Below are 24,495 nucleotides of genomic sequence, written 5' to 3'. Positions count from 1 at the left end.
TATTAGTACTATAAATTGCTCAGAGAATCACTAGAACGCATTTCGTGACTTCACAGCATCTTGTCATATCTTCAAGTGAAAGCCAATTTGATCCTTGAGTTGGTCAGACCTTGTGCAGACTAGCATTTTGCCTCTCTGGTCTCTTGGCTTTTATGTTTTAACTGTACAGAGGAGGTCGGTGACAATGGTGACTGCCTCGCCACATGAATCGTATGAAAAAACTTCTTCTGAAACAAATCACACTTTTGTCCGGTGAGCTGTATGGAACATGGTTAATATCGGCTGTCATCCTGATCCATGCTCAGATCAAAGCTTTTCACATGTTCGTCTCACGCTTGCTACTAGTGTCGATTGATTGAATCCTCCTGCTTCTTGCAATGTGCAATATTTCGACCAATCGGATGGAACTACACTGCACATGATCTAGAAGTTTTTGTCCGGTGGTCATCCACAACGTTCATATTAGGTTTTTCAGGAGAGGTGGTATAAACTGAAAGGTATTGCAATGTTTTTGTTTTGGGTTAGACATCATGGACACGAGCTCCAAGTTTCTACCTCTCGCTATTCCGTTCATTTCGTGCACCCGGATGACGTAGTCTGCGATTTAGGGTTCTGTGCTCTCAAGAACAGTCCTGTCTTAGCTGTGCCTGGTTTCAATTATGCATATTCGTTCTGCTGAACAGGCGATTCGCGACTAGATCCATCAAGCGAAGTCTTCATTGAGTTTTTGTGTATTGAAACTCTCTTTGATGCTCCTCCATCTATTGAGTTCTGCAGCATCATACTTGAATTCTTAAAATCATGAAGCGAGCTGCCCTGGTTCAACGTCGGGAGCGCCAGAAAGTACAGACTGTGTCTTGTCCATGCTGCGAAGCGCGCCTCGCATTGCACTTCATAAATGGAGAGAATGCGGTGTACGATGTGACATTATTGGGGACTACGGTAGATTCGCAACCACATGACGGCAAACTATCCAGGTACATCTTGTCTGTCTCACAACACAAATTCCGCTCCCTTCTGCAATGTCAGGGCTCTAATTTTACTAACACTATACTCTGTTTTTCGACGAGACATCCTGAATTGGGTCGAAATTTTTATTTTCTATTTCGTGTAAAGAATGGAAGCAGCTGGGCAAGATTTTAAGGACGCAACAACGGCGCATCGAGTGCATGATGAAAAGGATAGTGGCAACGAGGTATGTGCTGGATTTGAATGGCATTTGATAATCTTCAACCCATAGAATCGCAATGCCAATATTTGACCAGTTTTTTTAAGTCCAGGTACAGGCATATATCCTGGAAACTTCCGCAACTGATACTCTTCTAGATAAGGAGATGAGAGAAATCCAGCCCGAGAAATCGCGTCCAGAGGAGGTAAACCAAGGTGCCTTGTCTTAGAGAGGACTTGAAATGTTTGTGTACACGTCCCTTTATTTGAACATCTGGTTTTGAACCTCATGTACCGCAGGCGAGCTCCGTAATTAGGTTTGTGCTCATCCGGCGAGATGGGTGGATTGGTACTCATGCAGGACAAGAAGCATTTGTGTCTACAGTCTACTGTGAAAACGAGTGGAGACGGTCCTGGAAATTCCAAGCTCTTTTCGCTATTTTACCGATCTAAAAAGGTGCAAGTGCAATTTTCTTTGTTGATGTAGAAGGCAACTTTCTCTTTTTCCAGATAATAGTTTCTCTAAGTTGGGCAAAAGAATCTTACTATTTGCACTTGCGTTTTGGTGATGCTAATTATTGCTAATTTCAATTGCTATGCTAGATAATAGAAATACGATGTAGCTAATCATACATTTCTCTCCCTGCAGACTGTGCATTTAGTTCGGCATGGGCACACATCTTCGTTGATCAGTCTTGTGGAACCCTCGGCCAGGTTCGACTTACGGCTCACGACACTTGGGCACCAACAGGTTGGCATTTCAGTGAATTTTTATTGAAAGCTTCGTATCAAAGTTCTACGCATCTGTTTCTAAATTGGTCAACCGTGATTGTTTTGTAGGCAAGGAATATAGCACCTAAGATGGCGGCGCTCAAACCCGAAGTGGTGAGATTGTAATTAAGGAGAGCAAGTACAAAAATTGCTAGAATTTGTTTTCTAATTTTACACCGCAGTTTGTAAACCCTGTTGGATAGAAATGTATGTACCTTGTATTTGTACATTCATGGACCTTGCACTTGTTCTCCAAATATGAAAAGATTTGCTGGGTTTGGCCATGTGTTGCGCTCATGATGTGGCACGCAGATTTTGGTGTCACCCCTTACTCGAGCACTACAAACGCTTTCTGGTGCATTTCCATCTATTCAGGTACAAACACACTTCATAAAGGATTCATTAATCCTCAGGTTATTCGGACGTCAGCTTGCATTCAGTTCAACAATTACTCATGGTTTCATGTACCCAGGAACCAGGCCAACACCACGTTGAGGTGACTCCACTCCACGCTGAGCATGTCATGTGCACTGGCGACATTGGCCGGCCTCCAAAGGTAACAACTTGCTTCTCCCTAATTTATGTATTTTTGTATGTATTTATTTTTCTAATTATCTTCAAATTATTTATTTTATGGCATGTTTCGCTCTATTAATAGCTGGACAATAATTAGCGAATGCTGCAACATTTCAAGAGATGTTAGGGGATTTGGCAAATGTAAACTTCGTTAGAAGTTGCAGATTCTGGCAGGAGAGTTTCCTTGGCTATCTTTTGATGGACTCCCTGAAGTCTGGTGGTACTCACAATCGGAGCATCCAAATGATGCTGTCAGGATGGAGTTCAACAGCGTGGAACCTATGGGTCAGTCGATTGCTCGTGTTGCAGACTGTATCGATCGTACTATTTCCCTTTGGAACTGTTGTTGTGGTTTATGTTATCATCTTTTCCATCTGAATTCTCTGTCAACTTGTACAGAAGAGTTGCGCAAGCGAGTGGGTGTCTTTAGGCAATTTCTGCGTTCAAGGCCAGAGAATATTATTGTCGTCATAGGACATTCAACCTTCTTTAAGGTGCGCAGGATTCTGTGTGCACTCTCACTCACTTCTTTTTTCTTAGAAAAAAACAAAGTAGTCACCCGATTACAAATCTGAATTGGTATGCATTTAGAATAAGTTTTGCATGTAGAGATCAATCTGTACCCGCTGGTAGAGGAATGATCGTTTATGGAATCTTCAAGCATCCAGCAAACTCCCAACCCTTGTTTGTATCGGCCGTTCTCACAGGAGCTCACCAGCAGCCGGCAGCGCCTGATGAACTGTGAGACCCGAACGATCTTGCTCTGATTTTCCAAGCCTAATTTTCCAAGAACATCTTCTCATCGACTGGCATCGTCGTTCAACTATTTCCTGATTCTGGTATTGTCTGTGTTCCTTCACACAGCAGTCTTCACATCTAAGTGCCATGGGTTTTGAAGACACCAAGTTTGGCTGTTGATCCAGGTGAATGAAATCAGTCTCATTATAGTCTTTCGTGCTACTCTGTTTGAGCTCTGGATTCTTCATTGTCAAGCATGAGCTTTGGATTTACTCACGGCTCAAATGACTGAGAAACGATTTCCAAAACAAACCATACTTTGATGGTGGTAGAAAGCATCCGTTTAAATGGAGCCCCACCTGTTGCAAAGATTGTGATAAACCTATCAGTAGGCCATAAATCACATATGTACTGTTCCCACTAATTTTTTCCTCAAATATCATAGTTTCAGTCAACATCATTCACATTTTTGTTATATTGATTTTGGTAATCACATCATTGTTGTTTTCTTATTTAAAAAATATATAAAATGAATATAAGATGGTATATGAGAATTTATTAAATCAATTTGACAATTTGGTAGAGTTTTCACTTATGCTCATAGTGTAGTGATTATTTTGAAACAAAATTAAAAATGTGTAAATTTTGTGTGTCTGGAAGTAACATATTACATATAGCACTTTATATACAAACATGTTATATTTGAATCTTCTTGCCACTTATAATAGAAGATTTGACTTTGGTCTTATGTTATTTTAGGAAATAAGCCATTCAATATCAAAGAATGTGATTATTCTAAGCAATAAAAGCACTTTAAGCTATAGTTCATCAATGGTTAGGTGGGAGGAAGAAACTAATTTCCCAACTAATCTTTCAAATCTCTCATTATTTGAACACCTGAGTGTTAATTGTTTATGTTGTGAAATATGCATATATTGTAACCAGCAAATTAGCAAATATTGGATCCTCAATCCATGCAATTGTAAAGGGTAAAGAGTGGGTATCGACGGAGGCCCAATGTGCTAGAAAGAGACTGAACCACAGGCATCCTCGCATTTTCCAACTCAGTAACCGGGAAATGAATCTCCAGAATTATAAAATGAATAAAAAGCGAGCACCAATGCTATGACTCACGTACAGAAAGGGACACACTCCAAGAGGCAAGGAAGTAGCACTGGAATGGTGTGAGCAGACAGGGGCGAGCACCCAACTGGGAAAGGAAATGAAGGCTGGGAAGGGAGGCTGTTCACATTCATTCATTTAGAGTGGGTGTGGGTGGGGAGTGTGGGTTTGTGACTGAAGGGTGGGAAGGCACGTTTTCGATGGCGTATCGGCAATGAGTCCCCCGTCAAAGCCGAGGAGGAGGAGGAGGAGGCGCCACAATTATCCACTCTTCGGTGCAAATCGGCATTCCCAAGTGTCCCTTGCACTTTCCACCGTCGCTGGAGATACATGCCGCTTCTAAAGTTGGGTGAAGTTCCGCTTGATCCGAATTGGCGTGAATCCCATCTGTGTTCTGCTTACGTGTCTCCTTCAAGTGGTGAGCTCTACCCCTAGTGTTGTTGTTGTTATTTTTTTTTTCTTTTTTTTTCTTTTTTTTTTTTTTATAAATTCATGGAGAGCAGTGTTATAGGTGTTGCGTAAGTTGTAACATCACCTTGCGAATTGGATCACGCTTTCGTGGGTGGGTTCTCTTGCAAGAGAATGCTGATCTTTTGTTATCGAGATTGCTATTCCTTGGTACACTTTGTGGGATCTTTCAGTAACAGTGTTGGTTCGGGTTCAGCACTGAGTGAGCGAACTGTGTTAGGTTGTGTCGAGATTTTCGCCGATTGTGTGTATTAGTGTAGGCCTCTGTGTGTTGTTGGGTGTGGTGTTGGGTGTGTTGTAATTGTGTCCTGAGGGCAGTTTGGTAAGTCGATCGTTTTGTGCTTTTCCAGACATGCTCTCTTTTCGTTTTGATTTACGGGATTTAATGCAGTTTGAAGGTACGCTTTGGATTTACGCACGTACATAACATTTTTCTGCTGGCTGTGGTTTTCGCATCGCAGTGATTTGATCAGGAGTGGATTTTCGACATGAGAAAGGTAGTGCACATGGAGGTGGGAGAGGATGGCGTTGCGCTTGTGACCTTGAACAAGCCGCCCGTCAATTCTCTAGATAACAGTGGACCTGGTTCTCGTAAGTCTTGTTCTTGCGAAAAGAAAAGAAAAGAAAAGAAAAAAAAAAAAAAAAAAAAAAATCCTGTTATCAATTTGTACGATACATTTACTTGTTATTTTAGTTGATTGTCGTGTTGTTCTTGAATGGAATTTCTGGGATGGCACTCATCGCAAATTAGAGAAATATTGTCAGAATTAGAGGGCTTTCATGCTTGTGTAATTAAGCAACTGGTTTGCAAATATTGATGGCACTTAATTGACGTGTTCTCTGGCATGGGCTTTTGGTCGGCAGTCGTGTCACAACTGAAGGAATCGATTTGCGAGGCTCATGCGCGGCCAGATGTGAAGGCTATTGTTATCAGAGGTAAATAGCGATGTTGCTTGGAGTTCTTGTATGCTCAAATTTTGCTTGGATAGGAGATGTGATCAAATTGTTCACCCGACTCCAGAAGTTTTGCATGCATCACTCAAATAGCTCGGTTTCTGCTGCAGGAGCAAACGGCAAGTTCAGCGGTGGGGCTGACATTGGTTCATTGCAAAAAGTAAAGCAAGGTTGGCATCGATAATTCATTAGGATCTTTTAGCAATACATTCTGTCCTTGGTAAATGAGCTTGTTGGTGTCTCTTTGATATTCTTACGTTGCGTGTTGTATGTAATTCTTTCAGTGGGAGATGGCACTACCTATCCGACTCATGTTCGTGGTTCAACCTTCTTCAATGACATTATTGAAGGTATACAGTCTTTTTTTCTTGCTTTTAGTACATTTCTACTTGTTTGACCTACGCATTATAGTAGAGGTATTTAAGTTTGTGATATGAAGATCTGTATTACTGGCATCACCTGTGCTAGACATGATGCAAAGTTCCATTATGAAGCTGTATCTCTTCCTGTCTCACTTCTCGTTTACCGATTGAAACAGGGGGACCTAAGCCTATTGTAGCAGCAGTCGAAGGTTTTGCTCTTGGTGGTGGTTTGGAATTGGCCATGGTACAATTCTGCTTATTCCCTCTTCTCCTGTCTTTTTCTTTATCTTTTGACCTGGCAGGAGTCAAGTAATGTCATTAACTCATACTGCGTGAAATATTGTATATCTCTTGGATTTGATTCTAACTAGGGAAGCAAACTGTCACCTTGTATGTGATCTATTAAGTTCTTTGGTCTAATAGGACATCATCGTGTGAATTGTTTGCAGGCTTGCCATGCACGCATTGCTGCCCCAAAAACACAACTGGGGTTGCCCGAGCTCACACTGGGAATTATTCCCGGCCTTGGCGGTAAGTTGCACCCACCTTTCTTGGTCCTTCTGTGTACTCTACCAACTCAAATGGTTGTTAAACTTGAAGCTTGGAGTCTTCTTGTCTTAGTTTGAAGTTCCTTCAGACAAGAGGTTTGATAGCAGCTATTTTTTGTAGTCTGCTTATATGCTAATTGCTGCATTTCCTATGTTATTTTTACAGGTACCGCACGGCTTCCTCGATTAGTAGGACTCGTCAAAGCTGTAGATATGATGTTGGTACGTCTTGCATCATAAGCTTCAAGTTTGTTCTCTACTGAAAATACTCTGCACGTTGAAATTGATTAATCCTTATTCGGTTAAATATGAATTACCAGCTGCGTTCTTTGATTCCCGCACGTAAATTATCCCCTACCGTACACGTAATTGAAACGCATCTTGTGTCGTAACTTAACAGACTTCGAAGCCAGTAATGTCCGAAGAAGCCAAGCAGCTTGGCTTAGTGGATGCTGTGGTACCTCTTCAGCAGCTTGTACCAGTTGCAAGGAAATATGCACTGGATATTGCTTCTGGGAGGCAAGCTTGGCGGAGATCACTTTCTTTAATCGATCACATAGGTACACCCGAAGAGTCTTCAAAAATTCTCAAGCAAGCAAGAGCACGAGCTCAGAAAGCTTACCGCAATGTGCCTCACCCGTTCGTAATGTTGGACTGCATAGAGAAAGGCATCCTCCATGGGGGCGTGGCTGGCACCTTGAAGGTCCGGTTTATGACGATTGAGACATTCTGTTTTTATTGAGAGCATTACAGTATTGTGGGACTACTTGGCTTTCTTGTATGCCAGAGGCGTGGATTTCTGCAGGAATGATGCTTAGAGGTTAAGATTCGATTTCTGATCTGTGAAGTTTTCGTGTACAGGAAGAAGAAGAATCTCCTATGTTGGTAGCAAGCCCTACAGCCAAGGGACTGATTCATATCTTTTTCGCCCAGCGGTCTGCATTTAAGGTTTGTTCATTACCCAAGTTTCACGATTTACTGGCGAGTTGGGTATACTCTTGATCATCTGTAAGCAGTTCTTAATTTATGTTATCTTGTCTTGTTGTGGATGCTGTCAGTTGGTACAACTGATATAGTGTTGACCTTCTTGCAGATCCAAGGTGTCACAGATAGTGGATTAAAACCACATAAAATGAAGTCCGTGGCAGTTATAGGCGGTGGTTTGATGGGCTCTGGAATCGCAACTGCCCTTGCTCTTAATAATGTCCCAGTAATATTGAAGGAGGTCAATCAAGAGTTTCTTCAAGCTGGACTGAAGAGAATTGAAGGTATCGCTTATTTTTAGACATCTTTGCATTGTTTGACACAATGATCCACGGGTTTGGTGACTTGGTATGTTTGTGTGCTTTCTTGATCTAGATTAAAATCTACGTGTCTGGATTCATTCGTTCTCTGTTCCTGTGAATATCCTGTCTCAGTCTAATCAGCTGCTGATGGGCTAATAGACATGTTAATTGTATTTTCTGTGAATTCTGTTGACTCTCAGGCGTTTCTCCTAGCCCGGTTATTTATATCCATTGATTTTTGCAATGAACAGCTAATGTTAATGCCCGATTGAGGAGTGCATCTGAGAAGGCTCAAAAAGTGCTGAGTTTTGTGAAGGGAACCTTGGACTATGCAGACTTTTCAGATGTTGACATGGTTATCGAGGTATCATATCTGCACGTGTTCCATGCTCTGCACGTTATGCCACGTCTGCTCCACTGTGATGATCTCATCAGCTATACAAGCAGTTTTTAACCCTGTTGTCGACGGCTTGGGGTGTGTGGACAGGCTGTTATTGAGAGTATTCCGTTGAAACAACAGATTTTCGCCGATTTAGAGAAATACTGTAAGTCTACATGCCTGCTGGCATCAAATACGTCGACCATAGATCTTGGTCTTATTGGTCAGAAGACGAAATCACAAGACCGAATTATCGGGGCTCATTTTTTCAGGTTTTCTTCCCATCGCTTCGCTTAACTATTTTCTATCAGTTCGTGAGGATTTCTACTTGTAATAGCTTCTTTGACACCGGGTTTCTTCCGCTGCAGCCCTGCACATGTGATGCCACTTCTGGAAATAGTGCGAACACACGATACCTCGAAACAAGCTATTCAAGACATGTTGGCACTGGCCAAGACTATCAAGAAAGTGCCCGTTGTTGTAAGGAGCTGTGTAGGTTTCGCAGTGAATCGTATGTTTTTCCCTTACTTTCAAGCTGGACATCTGCTGGTGCATTTGGGGACCCACCCATACCGGATCGATGCCGTTGTGAAGGCATTTGGCATGCCTATGGGTCCCTTCAGGTATCACTTCTGAAGCATCTTGGTTCTAGTCGTGACCCCTTCTGTGTCAGTGTGTTTTAACACAGGATTTAGTGAACATGTGACATTCTTGTCAGCTTCATTTGTTTCTCCTCGTTCTTTAGGTTTAACTTATATACGTCTTTGGCCTTTCAGGTTGGCAGACTTGACAGGTATCCAGATTGGTCAAGCGACATCAAGAATATACAAAGATGCTTTCGGCGAACGGACATACCAAACGAATCTCAATGACCTGCTACTAGAGGACAACCGCTATGGCAAGTGACATAGCCACATTCTGTCCACCTCGGCATGGATCCTTCTTTTATGAATTCGTAGCATGGTAGTGTACAATCAGATGTGACCGTTAATTTACCATGTCGTATTTTTGTGCAGGTGAACGGACTGGAATGGGATACTACAACTATAAGAAAGGCTCTCGCGCAGAGCAACCTGCACCGGAGTTGGATGGCTATTTGACGAAGACCCGTCAAGCTGCAAGCCTCATTCCCAATGGCAAAGTACTGTTCGAAACTGAACATAATCTATTGTGTTACTATTCATTCCTTGGCTTTTCAACACTGCTGATGTGACTTTTTTAATCTTTGGTTTTAATTCTTATTTATTTATTTATTTACTTAGTTGGGTCTTGCTGTGTCTGCAGATAGTTGATATTTCAGACGAAGAGATAGTGGAGATGATATTCTATGGTGTGGTGAACGAGGCTTGTCGGGTACTGGACGAGGATGTTGTCGTGCGCTCCGCTGACCTTGATATTGCCTCCGTCTTGGGCATGGGTTTTCCAGCGTACAGGTACTGGTCTTGCACCTTTTAATCTATGAACTTATCTTATATTTTAATTAAATCTGTTCTATTGTCTGTTTACAGATGTTAGAAACGATTGGAAACGAGAAGCAGCTAATTTTTCTGCAAGGGTTATGAAGTGGATATGAATTTCGTGGCATGTGCCAGGGGTGGTGTGGTATTCTGGGGTGATCATGTTGGCGTGGAGCGTATCTACTCGAAACTCAAGCACTGGTCGACTCTATACGGATCTTTTTATCAGCCTTCCGCTGCATTGGAAAGGGCTGCTCACGGGAAATACCCACTGGTAAGTGTTGATTCAATCCCCTCTGGAGGAGGAGCTCAAATTCCAGCAACTTTCTAGATTCATGTTTCTCCGGTTATTATTTTCGGACGACCTCTTCGTCTGTGTCGTAAATCCTTTCTGTGTTTTCTTCTTATGGGCTTATTTCTGTTTTGGATGGGTGAGTGCAGTCACAAATTGTGGAGAAAAGATCCGGAGCTTCCCGGCTGTAAGGGATCTGCGTTGTAGCGCCAGTATCAGTTTTCTAAGATAGCCATCCTAGTCCAATTTTCCATGAATCTTCTTCCTGTCGAAATCATTGTTCCAAATGCTCCCACTACAAACAAGAACCAAAGAATAAAAAACTGAAAGATGCGATGTCTTCCTAATGCCTCCATTGCTTCACACCTTGATTTGCAATCCTACTCACTGTTCAGTATCGCCAGGAGCTCCTTGTCTCAGTCGATGAGTTGCAAAACAGGGTTTTTATAGAGACGCACGTACAGACGGAAATATACTAAAACTGAATATTATTCTTGAACCAGAAGTTTTAGTAAATAAATGATTGTAAATTCGTATAAATTTATTCATACATATATACATACATATATGTATGTATATATATATATATATATATATATATATGTAGTGATTTAACTTAGAGTCAGTTCAATAATATTGATTATGCATAATATATCACTTCTGCTTAAATCTGCTCACTTCCCCCACATGTGGGATCATGGGCATAGACCCACAGCGAGAGAGTTCCAGTTCTTCACGCAAGTTTGAGGGAACCTCGGTAACTCCGCCCGCAGCATGACGTTTGTTCAGAGTGGAGACTTTTTTTTACAGCTGATGAGACTCAAGGCCCCACGTCAGACTCGACTGATCACCGGGATCCGAAATACTCAAGTCATCGCGATAGGAAACATGAACCTCAGAAGCCATGCCCAGGTTCTGCAATCATTCCTCGAGTTAGTGAAGCTCCAGCACCGGTACCTCGATTCAGTTTTACTTGCTGAGCAGAATCTTCATGCTAAGGTAAGAATCTGTAGCTTATCCTGCACTTCGAAGTGGTGAAAGCTGTAAGCTGTAAAACCTTCCAGGCCTAGAACCTGGGACCAGACTCCACCTAGCCATCGCTGCGATGGCATCGAAGACCAATCCCATCAGGTTTGTGTCGGAATGGGAGAGCTAATACGCTCTGATTCACATCAAGAAATGTACACAAAGCATCGATCTTAAGGACTGAACCACCTTGTCCAATCTGAAGCCTGGGATTCAGAAGCCTAGTGGCCTTTAGGAATAAGTCAGCCCCTCGTTGCTCAACAGTTGAGTATGCTTGATTCGTCCTTATTCTGGCTCCTGATCGAGCTATTGATGCTAGAGTTGCAGGTCTCCTAATTTACATCTCCTTCATAGTCGATGTTCCTTAAGAGGAAATTTTCTAACAAAAATTACATTCAGCCTGGCCTAAAATCCGTATAGGATGAACTCGGACTTGAGTTATCATCCCACAAACATCTTGTGGAGATCACGTCACTTGTTCAGAAGAACCAACAAACGGACGTGCTGTTCGACCGAAGTTTGCACAAGATCATTTAAACATAAATCGACAAGTTGGGAAAGAAATGTGAAGCTTGATAAACTGAGAAACGAATCACTGCTATTGATACACCGGAAGATTAATCCAAATGACAATGATAAACCGTTGGCATATTCTTGTTCATATGTTTGCAAGGGAATACGTCATCAGACAACTTTTTAAAATTCAGACACTGTCGCTGATCTCGTGATATCCTAAGTCGAGTCCTAAGCTTATGAGAAGTACATACCCAACCTTGGTCGCATGCATGAGTCTATGGTTTGGGTTGAGACAATGCTGTGACTATTGCTTGCAATCTTGCTATGAGGTCATCTGTGTCCATCCCTGTTCCATAAACAAATCTTGAGTTAAATATATCTGCAACACGAAAAACACGATTGTCCCAACATTCAACACAAATACTTAAGAGAAGAATGAGGTAACATACCTGGGGGGGAACTCGTGTTCAACTTCTCTGAATCGTTAATGACATACAAGTTGTCGTTTTCTCGGATGACACTCAAGTCGTCAATCTCAGCTGCCTCTTTGTTCAACACCTTCGTTGGATGATTGTTGAATTTCTCGTCTGCAATCTCCTAAAAGTCATTTCAATTTCTAAACTGGAGATCTGAAATAACATCTGGAATACTATATGAGGAGAATCAGCACTTACTCGCAATCTTGAGAACCTCTTCAATAGTTTTCGGCAGCAAAACGACCTTTCCAAGTCCCACCGCTTCCTTGTTCCAAGGATGATAAGAATGGATGATGACACGAAGAGGAACCTCCTTAGCAGCGCCAGCTGATGGAAAAGTCTGAAGAGGGTCTCGATTGTCACGCCGTCTCAAGCCCCAACCTGAAGGGTTCTGGTTTGCGTTTAGTTGCCGGCTGAGGGTTTTCTGTCCTCTTATAGTCATGAGACGGCCCCGAGCCGACTGCTTTCGCATTAATGAGTGTATCGTTCGCTCTCCGGAAAATCCTTTATTTGGACTAGGCGGGGGTGTTACCTCATCAATCTGCACTCAAAGGAAATAGATATAACTAAATAAATAAATAAATCAAGTCAATGATCCTCGTTCAGAACAATTACACATGCATCAGATCAGTCCCACGAAGAAGATGAGGTTCGTAGAAAACAATATAAGGCACCTGGAATTCAACATTGGAGCTTCCCTTCCTTGGAAGCCTCTTCTGATTTGCGTTAGATGTCGACTCTCTAGGCGTGATGGAACTGTATGGTTCATCGCGGACTGATTGGGCCTTCAAAAAGGAAGCTATTTCGGGGTGATCTGCACTTCTCTCAGCTAGCTCGTATGCGGTAAGGGTGGCCTCATCACCAGGCTTGATGTGAGGGTCGGCTCCTCGGGATACTAAAAACCTCACCATATCCATGTTGCCATCAATAACAGCAATGTGGAGCGCACTCAGTCCTTCAGATTCGCCTGCTGTGTTTATGTCGGTTCCATATTTTAAGTAGTCGTCAATGAGGTCTCGATTACAGTCGAGCACAGCTTGCCCGAGGTATACCCCCATGTCCGCATTTTTCAAGGTCGCCCCGTTCTCTGATAAGAGCTTCACGGTAGCCGTGTCGCGGGCAATAAGGGCCTCAAGTAGAGGAACCTTCCCATACACATCTGAAACCACGCAGGTAATTAAGAATCACGCATGAAACAAAGAAAACAACACACAAATAAAATAAAATAAAATAAAATAAAATAAACACGATCAAAGAGAGCACCGAACTGAAAGATGGGATGTGACTAAACATACCAGCCTTGTTGGGGTCAGCTCCGTGTTCCAGAAGGAGCTTGACGCACTCCTCGTAACCTTTTGATGATGCAATGACCTGGTCGTATCCCCACAAAGAGATCGAAACAGAGATGACAAATAGCACAGGACAACAAAATAATTCAATATTTATCTCATTGTCAGTGCACTTGTGGGGTGGTATGCAAGAGTAAGAAAGACACTGAGATGTAAGGGTACGACCATGGTGGAGATTGGCAGGTCATACCAGAGCAGTCCGACCGTGATAATCTGTCTTGTCCACCTCCGCGCCTTTGCTCAACAGCTGCTGCATAACCTCCACATTTCCTCCGGCAGCAACCGCACATACGCTTGGTTCCGATATTTCGCCGCCTTCAACAAGGAGGGCTTCAATCTCAGAGGAAAGCTCCTCAAATCGAGGATCATAGGCTTCTCGCAAGCGCTGCACGCACAGGAAAAAATAGATCCTTTGAGTTAAGTATCTAATGGAAACATTATCTCCCGAGCTCCTAGTACACAGATCAGCTGTATAATAATACCCCAAAAGAAATCTCGAGGCATAACATCGAATGGAAAGAATACCTGCAACAGATTGTCAACAATCTTCTGGCCGTCTTCCTTGTATTGTTGCACAATGTTCATAAACACAATGCGGTCAAGTCGCAAGAGCTGGGATAACTTTCGACTTCGCACAGTGAAAGGCTGTGGCCTGTAACAAATCACCCCTATCTCGCCAATTACATCAGTTGCCTGAGCCGTCATTAGAATCTGCCCCAGACGTCACAGAGATTCAGAATTGCATTACAATGTGCTTCATGAATACAGACCACGAGAAATTAATGAAGTGATATTCGAAATAAATAAACAAAACTACAAAGCAAACAAATCACATTAAAATAAATCAATCACAAGCAGGGATTATATCATACTTGCTCTGATCCGGCTTCCTCCCTTCGAATTATTACATCCTGCAACCAGTCAACCACACATACAAACAGATCCATTTGTTGTCGTCACATAACACAGGTAACACCAACTAGAACTACTCAAAAAGAGAGTTTAAAAAAGATAAAAAAAAATTTAAAGGTCAATCTATCACAAATGATTGCGGGCTAACTGCGGCATTTCATCTAAATGAGTATGACCAAGGGGTAGGAATATCTGACTCACCGCGGAACCATTCACAACTATGTAAAACTCGGAGGGGGCCTCGTTAACCAGAATAATTTCCTCGCGAGGAGGGAAGAACTCGACCTTCATCTCCGACACCTTCACTTAACACATTATAGACAAATTATATCGCAGTTGGGCCAATAGAATTCATAATTTTACGTCCAAATTGGTAAATGTATGGGCACACCATTGCATCATCACTTCAAGAAACCCGATTTTCATTAGCACAAGCCAGTGTTGACACACAAAAAGCAGAGATGGCGCACCAGCTGAGTACGAAAATTGTAAGAAGTGCCTTGGAAAAGGTATACTTTCTCGACTGTGTTAAAAAACAGAAATTGCGCAACAGATGAGCGGATAGCCTTTGGTAGGGTGGCTATGGTCCCTTGATGCTGAAGGCTCTCTGTCTTGAACTTGAGCTGCACGTGGGAGATCATTTGCTCGTGAAGCTTGCGTGGCAACTGATTTCTAGTTGCAAACTCCACCAATTGTTGCACCGAGTCACGCTGGCCCAAATCCAATCACATTATCAAATCTCCATCACCATCAATAAACGATCCAATCTGTCGGATGAATGAAAGAGGGGGAAAAAAAAAGGGGGGGGGGGTTAATGAGAGACTCACATAGTCACGAGTTCGTGCGGTAAGACGAGTGATGAGATTGGTCATGTTTCCTATGATGTACGCAGTCAATGCCAGATTCAGCAACATGTAAAGGATGGTGAAGATCATTTCACCACGGTTGACTGGATGCAAATCGCCATATCCCACAGTCGCCAGTGTAGTGATGGACCAGTACATACTCGTCACGTACCGCGCCCACAGTGACTCCTCTTTAAAATTTGGGAGCACAGCTCCTAGCCACGTATCTGCCTCTTTGCTTGCCGGATGTCGAGCAGCCAATAAGTAGTACGAGCAGGCCGCAAAGTGGCAAACAAACACAGTCACCTGCAGCATCACGCAAACCCTTCATCAAAGTGCAGAAGCCAAACCGATTTTGAGCAATCAAATGTGATATAGCTTGAACAGACCAACTCCTTTCAAACAATGTGGCAATGAGAGCGAAGAGCCAGATTGGATTTGGGTTCTCAAACATGACCCAGCTAACATACCAGAAAGAGTTTGAGGCATCGAGTCCAGAAGTAACTAAATTTCACATTCTTCTCCACCCTCGCAAACACGTCACTCACACGGCGCAATCGCCAGAGGCGCAACAAATTGACAAAACTGGCCGCAAACCCTGTCTCATATTTTCCAGTGAAAATCGCTATTACTGCGGCCAATGGAACAGTCGACACAACATCCAAAATAAACCATGTTCTCAAATACCTGCCAATCACAATGAGGTGATCAGTAGGATAAATATTCCTCAGAAACAGAGCGGAACCGAGCAGTGGTTATCATCCCAAGTAGATGAGAATGGAAACGATAAGACCTCGTACTCTCAGAAGGCTACCTGATGGCGATCTTCTTCAAGTTGTCTTCCATCAAAAAAGTTGAGGTGTCGAGATACGCGACGAAGAAGGTCAATACGATGTCGATGAAGAAGAGAAAGTTGACAATATTGTCGACAGTTAACAGAGCACCGCGAGGATTTTGCACGAACCCAAACTCGAAAGGTGACACCCATGCGGAGTAAAACACTAGCACCACCAAAATCCCCTGCCAGTACCTACCAACACAAGCAACGCTTAGAATTCACGGGCTCGCCGCTAAACTGCTTGCTCAAGCGGCCACAAACCCTAGCAGCAGTGAAACTGGGCACTAGGGTGGAGTTTCAGCATCATTGCACCGCCACAGTCCGTCTGTAAGGTTGTCCGTAACCTAGCAGAGCCCCCACCCACAAGCTTGGCCATAATACTCTACATATCCCCGTTGGATAAGCTCAACATCAGATATCCAAGGTGGCGAGCTATCTAGCTGAAACAAAAGGATTCAAGTACCTGTAATTCTTGTTGTAAGGATGAATAACGTATTTCTTTTGAAGGACGTTCTTCGTACTCTGGTTGGATCCAAGAGCCGGCAACATTCCGCTGCTGTATGCATGGCTGAAGATGCTGGGGGTAGAGGCCTTGCGCTGATTGCCGTACTTCATCAGCCCCACTGCTCCAAGGACCTTGTGGGTCAACCCGCTTACCGACCACCCCATGATCCTACACCTCGCTACACAATGGCAGATTCCTCTGGGAGACTGCTCACTACGAAACGCAACTTATCGAATTTTCACCGAATTGAGTCATCGTCCAAAGGCAATCTAAAGCCAGCGACAACATCCAAACTGAAACCATGAGCGTGAAGAACGCTCCTACCCAGTGAGCTGCAAAACTGCTATCAAATCCGCGTCACGGAAGGCTTCGCGACCAAGACATAAAGACGAGTTCAACAAAACGAGCACTGTACGATAAATATTCCTCAGAAACAGAGACGATCACTGCACTTCCGAAGTGACTCAGCCTTCATCTGCAAAAAATAAAAGGGATGTCCCAGCTCAAGGTGAAATTGTATCAGGGATTGAAGGTGTCAAATCAAGATGAGGAGGAAGGCATTGGTGGGGGGGTGGCCGGACAGAGATCAAGATATGGCGAGAGAAGTAGTAAAACTGTAAGAGCAGGGGGAAGAATCAAACTGGACGTAAAGGGGGATTCAGAGGAGACTCCACCCGGAGTCAACCATGCAGGTGCAGAGCGATGCAGTGCAGCTTGTAAAATTTCTGTAAATTGCCCTTTTTCCTTCCTTCATTCCCATTGCACTCCCACTCCACGATTCCATTGTTGGCTGCGCCGTTCGTCCTCCGCTCTCACCATTGCGCCTTCCCTTCCCCGTCTTTCCCTCTTCACCTTCTTCTTCTTCTTCGCATTATGGTTTCGTCGCCGTCACCGTCACCGGCGATTCCCCATCCCCGGCACAACCCCATTTGCATCCCCCCCCCCGTTGCCGCTTCGCCGCAGACTCCTCGTCATTCCATCCGTTGAGCCACTTCATTCCCCCTCGCCCCCCTTCTTCCTCCACGTCAGACACCTGGAAGTGGGTCCCATCCAATTGGAGGGGCAGGCCGGCCACGGAAGATTCCTGGTCCCGCCGTCTTTTCGGGGGTGGGGGGTTGATGCGGAATGTTGTGTCCTACGTGCTCTGCTGTACTAACAACATACAATAACATAAAAATGCTTTGCCTAGTAATATACTTACAAACAAAGCTCAGGTGTTCTTCATCGACATTCTTAAAATTCGAATTAAATGTCACTGATTCAATTATAATTTCTTGAAAAATGTTAAGTAAGGGTATGTTCTCATTTCATTGAGAGCAGATTTCGTTACGATGTTGAAAACCCAACACGCGAGTTACTGGGGAATATATATATATATATATATATATATATATAGAAAGAGAGAGAGATTCATGGTATATATTTTATAGTAATGTAAAATATATATTTTGGTGTGTATTAATAACAAGAATTAATCATGTAAATTTTGTAGATATCATAGCTGGTGTATGCTTAGGAATTAAATCTATGCTCGTCTGAATATATTTGATCCAAATACGATTACCATACGTCAAACATGTACTACTTAATGTACGAAGCTCTGTGGTATGGTGGGGTCCTGTGTTCAACTGCTGGAGAACTGGCAGCAATTGCTCCAAGGCCACAAAGCCTCCACATCCATCCAATGCCAAGTAGTAAGCAGTAAATAGTAAGCGGAAGTCCTTGTCTAGGTCCCACGGGAATTCACCGAAGCCATCTCACTCTGGAACAACGATGGTGACGGCCATAGGGGCCATAACAACCGTGCAGGAGAGCACTGACTGAGCCCACCTAGTCCTCTTCCCCGTCGCCGTCGCCGTCGCCGTCCTTCCTTTCAGTCCATCGTGGCGCATTCGGCTTCTTCGACAGCTCCGAAGCTGGCTCCTCAGAGTCCTGAACCCCATCCCAAGCCCATACATGGCAAACATTTATAGGTGGAGTCAAATTCCACCGTGTTTCCTAAAAGGACCCATTAATTCTGGTTTCCAATATATGCAGATTTATGCAGATTTTTACCATGAATAATTAATTGATTCAACCCAAGCATTTTGTAGTGTTGTTTTTGAGATGCATTCATTCAACTTCGTACTGCCACACTCTCAAACATGGTTAAATTACTAGCAGTAATAAAAATAGATTTTGTTCTATTTCTATATATCATCAAAGTGACCAATGAGACACAAATAATAAATAAATAAACTTTTGTCAAAAGTTTGCAAAAGAAATCATATATATATATATATATATATATGTAAAGGAGTTATTAAAGCTACACCCCCATTTTGTTAATGCAGCATCCCCTTGCCGTCTCATGATTAATTCACTCTATTCTCAGTCTCTGTCCCAACTCCCCATCCATATTCCTTGTTCCTTGTTTCTAAACCTTGTTCTAGGTCCATGTCTCCCTTCTCCCATCTCAACCTCCCTCATCCTTGTTTCCATTTCTTATCATTGTGAAATGGCTAATAAAACAAACCAAAATATATGTTTCATTGGTTGAATAGAAAAAACTATTAAAATAAAATCTAATTAATTTAAAATATAAAATTCCAACATAATAGAAGCACCAAAATACCAAAAAAAATTAAAAATAAATATTTCAATATTATAAACTATATTTGTTTTTCTTTAATTATGAAAAAGTTTGATTTGAGATAAAAAATTTGATGATTTTTATTTTATGATGTGTTTTTTGTAAGATATACAATCATTCTTTTCACCAATTCAATCTATAATACTTTATTTTTTAAAGTTCTTATTGTCAGAAAATATATAATATTTCATAAAGTACAATGATTGTAAATTTATATAAATATGTCATCCTTAAAAATCTCTTTGTAACTTTGAAGTATTTTCACCATATTTCTACATTCCATGCTGTAGATTTAGATTTTTTAAAATAAAAAAAACCCATATCATTCAACCTTTCTAAATTGCTAATAAGAAAAATGTTATTCAAACAAGAACATTTTATGTAATATTTTATGCAATACATAAATACAAGAGGTTGCAAAATAAGTACTTGTGTGTCAACTAAATGGAAAAGTATCTCACATGCATGATATAAAATTATAATTTGTTTTTTACAATAGAAAATAAAAATAAATTTTAAAATGTCCTTATTGCACAAAAAAAACAACTTGAGTGTGTGTTTATCTTTACTTATTTATTTAATTTTTCATTTTTAATTTTTTATTGATATTCTATGTGATTTTTAAATATTATCTATCTATATATATATATATATATATATGTTTTTCAAAGACTCAGTGTAGTTATATTTACATATAAAAAAATCATATCTTATAATTAAAAAATAAATTAAGAAATGATAAAAATATTAGAATTCATCTATTAAATCTTAAAAGACTTCTACCACTTTTCTTAAAAATAAATTGAACTCCATAATATCTTAGTGTAGTATAATCATATATAAAAATACAAATAAACTTGCCTTTGTAGTTGTTCCATGCTCTTAGTATTTTTAGCTATAGCCTTTTTTATATCTCTTGAAGAGAAGCAATAAATGAATTTAAACTCTCAAATCACAACCATCTATTTTAGATATACCTATTATTAACATATTCAACATATTAATTAGATTCTTTGCCAATAGACTATAAGATTATTTTAATAAGATTATATTACTGTTATAAGATTATAATAGATTATTATTTTGCCATATAAATAAAGATTGGATTACACTTAATGAAGAAAAAATGATTTCATCTTCCAACTTAAGTTTTCATTTAAAAAGATACACAACTTGATATATAGGAACATACATAGTTTAATATACAATATCCAACCAAAATAAAGATATAAAAAATGAAAATGCATTATAAATTCTTTATCTTAGTATTAAATTATCCCAACTAATATGTACATGTTAATTGAAAATTGATATATATATAGAGAGAGAGAGAACCACATTCTTGCAAATCTCGTTTCTTCGTCCGAGAGAAGCGAAACAGAGTCAAGCCTCAACCTATTTGCCTCCATGCGGGGCAAAGATAGCAAAACTCCGAGCAACCCTAGCGGAGGACTCGCTGCTGCTGCTTCTGCTTCTGCTTCTGAGCAGGAAAGGAAATGAAGGGAAAGCCAGGAAGATGAACCTCAGGAGTCTCTTTCACAGCATGTCTCTCTGTTTGTTTCTAAGCATACGATAAGTCGTCGACTGAATCCGTTGCAAACTATCGCAAAGCAGGAGAGCAGCTGTTGTGGATGGTTTATAGGTCAGGAGTGAGGGTTTTGACCATGTCAGGAACAGTCATAACCTCCGCCCGATACTGTGCGTAGGTACTGGCCTTGTACCGCAAGGGCGGGAACTCAGCTACCAATTCGGGTATTGGGGTAACCACTTTGTCGTCCGGTGGACAAGAGAAGACCCCTACGGAAAACCGCTCTGAGCTGTTCAAAAGAGCCCGATGCAATGGCGACTTGTACAACCCATTCGTCAGAATCTGCAGCCAAATCGTCAGTAAGGGAGAAACCTTTCAAGTACTATGAAGTCTGACAAGCATGCACACGAGGAAAACAGTCGGTTCGCTCAGAAACGGCAAGGAAAAAGCGAAGGAACAAGCGAAACTGTGCATACCTCGAACTGGTCGCCCAAATTGACAGCAAATGCATCTTGGATGGGCTCCACGGAAACCCACTCTCCGTCTTTCATCACTTGCAACCCCGAAACGCTTTGCATCAAGACGGTGAGTGCACAGATATCCGAGTGATTCTGTAAGCCCATGGACGGAGTCTGCTCCACTGAAGCTAAGTAATGGTTAATTAAAAAGGTTTGTGCGTAATCTTTACCAAAGAAGTCGTTGAGAAATGACGACCTTAGGTTCAAGCTCTCGGAAATGAGCTCAAACAAGTGTTCCTTCAGTTTGTGGTGCTCTTGAGTGAATTCCTCTTCTATTTCTCTGCGAAAAATAGATTTTGACCCTCTCAAATTTCAAGTTGCCATCGAAATAATATCAAAGGCAGGATGAAATACTTTCAAATTGAGCACTGACTCGCATGCTGGTTGATGACTACCCCGATGATTGTACCACAACAGAAATCTAAGTAAGTAACAGAGAATGCCCCGAAAAATGGCACAAAATTTAATCAATAATCCGCTATACAAACAGGATGAGCCCTCACCTGAAAGACGGCGGATGGGAGGGCCACTGTTCATAAGCTCTGGCCGAAAGTGGCAATGTCCGGTGACGCAATTGATCGCCTTGGTCCAAGGCTCCTTTAGTACCAAATTCTTTAGTTCCATATCCATGAAAAAGATCGACAGTAGTGGTCCTTTCCGACGAAGAATACTTCCACTTCTCCTCCGTGGGGAGATCAAAGAACTCCTTAGCCACTTGAAACATCTTCTTCATCAGAGCCGGAGATATGTCGTGATTGATAACCTGAAACAAGCCCCATTCTACACAAGCACTTCGAATCTGTTGCACCACGACGCTGCGGCGTTCCCCACGTGATCCTTGCAAGTCTATCACAGGAACTTCTAACTCTCTTGACGAGCCATTATGTTTCAAATCAGAGCCCATGGCGCGAGCTTCAGTGGTTGATTCTGAATATGTTTCGATGCAACAAGCTATTGTGGTAATGCGAAGGTAATCACCTACACCAGCGCTAAATTAGAGTGGACATACAAAAAGTCCGCCAAATACTGGACAGTTTACTTTCCCAAGCTGCAACATACGTAATAGGGACCCCAATTTCACGATCTGCAAACCGCAAATCCCAGAATGATCACGACAGGTTACTGAACCGGAGTAGAACATTTAAATGAACAAACAGGGGTTCCAAACATATCGACTCGCCCCAATCGAACTGTGCTCTGCACTATCAAAGGCTACGAGACGAGCAGGGAGTGCGAGATGCACGCAACGCTCCACGCAGGTTCCCGATTTCAGACAGACAAAAACACCCCTAGAATCGCTTCTAGATTTTTTAATTATTTATTGTATTAATCCACAACGGGAAATATCCATGGTCACTTCTGCTTCTTCTTCTTCCTCTTTCCCTCCGCAGTGCAACCACCAGCACCAGCAGAGAGGCTTTTCATTCAAAAGGCCAGGCAAGTCAAAACAGTACTGGAAGCGCAAGAGTCTTGTGACACTACTGACATCAACATCCAGATTTTATTAGCTAATGAATGAATGACTCGTTGCTTCCGAACCCCTTGAATAAAAAATTAGGGTTTGACCTTCTCATTCACCTAGAGTAGTATCCTTCAACTGAAAATGTTTTTTTTTATAGTTGCAATAAGTTCAAATTCTATTAGATGAACAGTTTGAAAAGATATTACACAGTAGATGATTTCTTTATTGTATTCGATCAAGAATATTTTGATTTGTCAATGTGTCATTCATCATATTGAATGAATGTCTCATTGCATTCATTACAAAGTATCTCTCTTTTTAAAATGCATATCATGAATTTTTTTGACCAACAATAATCTAGGCTTAGTTTTGGATGCATGGGCTTGATTTTTCTTTTTCATTTTTAATTTTAAAAAGTAGTCATCAACTTAACATAATTTAAGTTTTTTTGTTTATCTGTTTTATTTATTGATTTATTTATAAAATTTGTAAGTATATTTTTGGCATATTTATATCAATTATTATTTTATCATTATTACTTTTACATTTTTTACTTATTATTTTTACAATTTGTTGCAATTCATATGTTAGTTTTATTGATTAGTTGTGTTTTTTTCTTGGTCAATTCAATACATATAATAATTAGATATTTCAAAAATAAAACAATTACTTTTATATTCATATCAATACTAAATTATAATTATAATAACTTAGATATATAAATTTTTAATTATATTTTTAAAGCTTTTGATTAAAAAATATATTAATCTCACAAATGTGTATCAAAACCTTAAAACTAAATTTTGAATAAATCTAGTCATATATCATCATTTACATAATATGCAAAAATTTCATATCCACTTTTCTTCAAAAAATTATAAGTAAATTTAAATAACATAATTATTTAAATGAAAGTGCAATTCAAATTCATGAGATCTTTTCAAATTAATACTTAAAAAAAATTATTTATAATAGATATTTATTCAAATTAAAAAAAATCAAGAAGGTTATAATTTTGTTTAATGTGCCAACTTTTTTAGTAGTCTAACAATAATAATAGTAGTCCAAATATAATGTATTATTTAAAAATAATTTTACATATTTAAAATTATATTAATACCAAAAATACAACTAATATTTCATTGTTGATATAGTTTGATTTTTAGACCTCACATTTACCTTATCATTCTTGCTATTCTAAAGAGATTTTCTAATACATATTCATTTAGAAAGCAATAAGATTTTATAGACATCTAACAAGAAGATTTTAGAAATGTTATTAGAATATCTCTAAAATATTTTAATAAAAGGTTTTAGAGGATCTTAAAAATATTTTAATAAAAGATTCTAAAAATATTTTTAGATATTTTAGAATATTTTAGAAGATTCTTAAAATATTCTAATAAATTCAAAAAAGTTCTAAGAGGATTAAAGAAGTTGTGTAACAAGCTATAGATAAGATATTTGTATTGTTGATATATAGGGATAGATAGTTGGAACAATGTTTGAGAAGGTTATAGAAGCTTCTAGAATTAAGGCTAGGTTAGTGGATTATGTAGGATCCATTGTAGAACATTCTAAAAAATACTTAAGGTAGTTATCTAGGTAGGATCTATCATGGAACCTTCCAAAAAGAGTTTAAGGTGCTTATGTAAGTCGGATTTATTATCTAAGAATATTTTAGAAAGTCTAGGGTGATAGAATAAAATATAAATAAAAATGGCGAGGGCCTTTTGAGCATGTGATCAAGTATGGCCTCAAATCTTTT

General features: G+C 40.6%; 4 protein-coding genes across 9 annotated transcripts; 2 read left to right on the top strand and 2 right to left on the bottom strand.

Moving 5' to 3' along the window:
- Positions 1-357: 357 nt before the first annotated feature.
- Positions 358-3,716, top strand: LOC112282535 (uncharacterized). The gene is made up of 13 exons (XM_024520235.3): positions 358-497; positions 778-977; positions 1,117-1,195; positions 1,281-1,373; positions 1,529-1,624; positions 1,817-1,918; positions 2,008-2,052; positions 2,251-2,313; positions 2,411-2,494; positions 2,679-2,799; positions 2,914-3,008; positions 3,222-3,255; positions 3,379-3,716. The coding sequence occupies exons 2-13, from the start codon at positions 802-804 to the stop codon at positions 3,408-3,410; spliced, it is 1,020 nt and encodes a 339-aa protein (XP_024376003.1). The 5' UTR covers positions 358-497; positions 778-801; the 3' UTR covers positions 3,411-3,716.
- A 796-nt stretch (positions 3,717-4,512) lies between these two features.
- Positions 4,513-10,471, top strand: LOC112282516 (peroxisomal fatty acid beta-oxidation multifunctional protein AIM1). 4 transcript variants are annotated; one of them, XM_024520185.3, is made up of 19 exons: positions 4,513-4,792; positions 5,304-5,433; positions 5,707-5,778; positions 5,907-5,966; positions 6,081-6,146; positions 6,335-6,402; positions 6,608-6,689; positions 6,873-6,928; positions 7,107-7,409; positions 7,568-7,654; positions 7,800-7,974; positions 8,244-8,356; positions 8,480-8,643; positions 8,740-8,994; positions 9,148-9,269; positions 9,388-9,512; positions 9,656-9,804; positions 9,964-10,102; positions 10,270-10,471. In XM_024520185.3, exons 2-19 carry the CDS (start codon positions 5,331-5,333, stop codon positions 10,309-10,311), a joined length of 2,181 nt encoding a protein of 726 aa, XP_024375953.1. In that variant the 5' UTR covers positions 4,513-4,792; positions 5,304-5,330; the 3' UTR covers positions 10,312-10,471. The 4 variants fall into 4 exon arrangements, with proteins under 4 accessions (XP_024375953.1, XP_024375972.1, XP_024375980.1 ...); XM_024520204.3 differs by lacking the exon at positions 4,513-4,792 and adding an exon at positions 4,851-4,936; XM_024520212.3 differs by lacking the exon at positions 4,513-4,792 and adding an exon at positions 4,925-4,992.
- A 1,253-nt stretch (positions 10,472-11,724) lies between these two features.
- On the bottom strand, positions 11,725-17,162 carry LOC112282511 (potassium channel AKT1). 3 transcript variants are annotated; one of them, XR_002969914.2, is made up of 14 exons: positions 16,546-17,162; positions 16,059-16,274; positions 15,715-15,931; positions 15,227-15,550; positions 14,870-15,109; positions 14,601-14,699; positions 14,360-14,398; positions 14,013-14,198; positions 13,678-13,872; positions 13,434-13,509; positions 12,813-13,297; positions 12,337-12,679; positions 12,112-12,259; positions 11,725-12,008 (listed from the first exon to the last, which is right to left on the bottom strand). XR_002969914.2 is itself a non-coding variant. In XM_024520166.2 (14 exons), exons 1-14 carry the CDS (start codon positions 16,749-16,751, stop codon positions 11,938-11,940), a joined length of 2,835 nt encoding a protein of 944 aa, XP_024375934.1. In that variant the 5' UTR covers positions 16,752-17,162; the 3' UTR covers positions 11,725-11,937. The 3 variants fall into 3 exon arrangements, 2 of the variants coding, with proteins under 2 accessions (XP_024375934.1, XP_090106968.1); XM_024520166.2 differs by having other exon boundaries at positions 12,112-12,249; XM_090250842.1 differs by lacking the exon at positions 15,715-15,931 and having other exon boundaries at positions 12,112-12,249; positions 16,546-16,969.
- Positions 17,163-20,509: 3,347 nt separating this feature from the next.
- Positions 20,510-22,366, bottom strand: LOC112288625 (protein DMR6-LIKE OXYGENASE 1). The gene is made up of 3 exons (XM_024533010.3): positions 21,769-22,366; positions 21,224-21,545; positions 20,510-21,089 (listed from the first exon to the last, which is right to left on the bottom strand). Exons 1-3 carry the CDS (start codon positions 22,167-22,169, stop codon positions 20,856-20,858), a joined length of 957 nt encoding a protein of 318 aa, XP_024388778.1. The 5' UTR covers positions 22,170-22,366; the 3' UTR covers positions 20,510-20,855.
- Positions 22,367-24,495: the final 2,129 nt, after the last annotated feature.

This window comes from Physcomitrium patens, chromosome 1 (assembly GCF_059467195.1).
Source record: "Physcomitrium patens ecotype Gransden chromosome 1, ASM5946719v1, whole genome shotgun sequence".
Lineage (NCBI taxonomy): Eukaryota > Viridiplantae > Streptophyta > Bryopsida > Funariales > Funariaceae > Physcomitrium > Physcomitrium patens.
This window is presented reverse-complemented; position numbering and strand designations above follow the sequence as displayed.

Excerpts from the sequence above, each read along its gene's own strand:
- LOC112282535 (XM_024520235.3), top strand. The coding sequence starts at position 802 with ATGAAGCGAGCTGCCCTGGTTCAACGTCGGGAGCGCCAGAAAGTACAG. Across the intron at positions 2,495-2,678 it reads ACATTGGCCGGCCTCCAAAG|ATTCTGGCAGGAGAGTTTCC; the intron begins GTAACAACTTGC and ends TAGAAGTTGCAG. Across the intron at positions 3,256-3,378 it reads CCGGCAGCGCCTGATGAACT|CAGTCTTCACATCTAAGTGC; the intron begins GTGAGACCCGAA and ends TCCTTCACACAG.
- LOC112282516 (XM_024520185.3), top strand. The coding sequence starts at position 5,331 with ATGAGAAAGGTAGTGCACATGGAGGTGGGAGAGGATGGCGTTGCGCTT. Across the intron at positions 5,434-5,706 it reads TAACAGTGGACCTGGTTCTC|TCGTGTCACAACTGAAGGAA; the intron begins GTAAGTCTTGTT and ends TTTGGTCGGCAG. Across the intron at positions 8,644-8,739 it reads ATCGGGGCTCATTTTTTCAG|CCCTGCACATGTGATGCCAC; the intron begins GTTTTCTTCCCA and ends CTTCCGCTGCAG.
- LOC112282511 (XM_024520166.2), bottom strand. The coding sequence starts at position 16,751 with ATGGGGTGGTCGGTAAGCGGGTTGACCCACAAGGTCCTTGGAGCAGTG. Across the intron at positions 16,275-16,545 it reads CCTTACAACAAGAATTACAG|GTACTGGCAGGGGATTTTGG; the intron begins GTACTTGAATCC and ends TTGTGTTGGTAG. Across the intron at positions 12,009-12,111 it reads GAACACGAGTTCCCCCCCAG|GGATGGACACAGATGACCTC; the intron begins GTATGTTACCTC and ends TTTATGGAACAG.
- LOC112288625 (XM_024533010.3), bottom strand. The coding sequence starts at position 22,169 with ATGGGCTCTGATTTGAAACATAATGGCTCGTCAAGAGAGTTAGAAGTT. Across the intron at positions 21,546-21,768 it reads TCCCATCCGCCGTCTTTCAG|AGAAATAGAAGAGGAATTCA; the intron begins GTGAGGGCTCAT and ends TATTTTTCGCAG. Across the intron at positions 21,090-21,223 it reads ATTTGGGCGACCAGTTCGAG|ATTCTGACGAATGGGTTGTA; the intron begins GTATGCACAGTT and ends ATTTGGCTGCAG.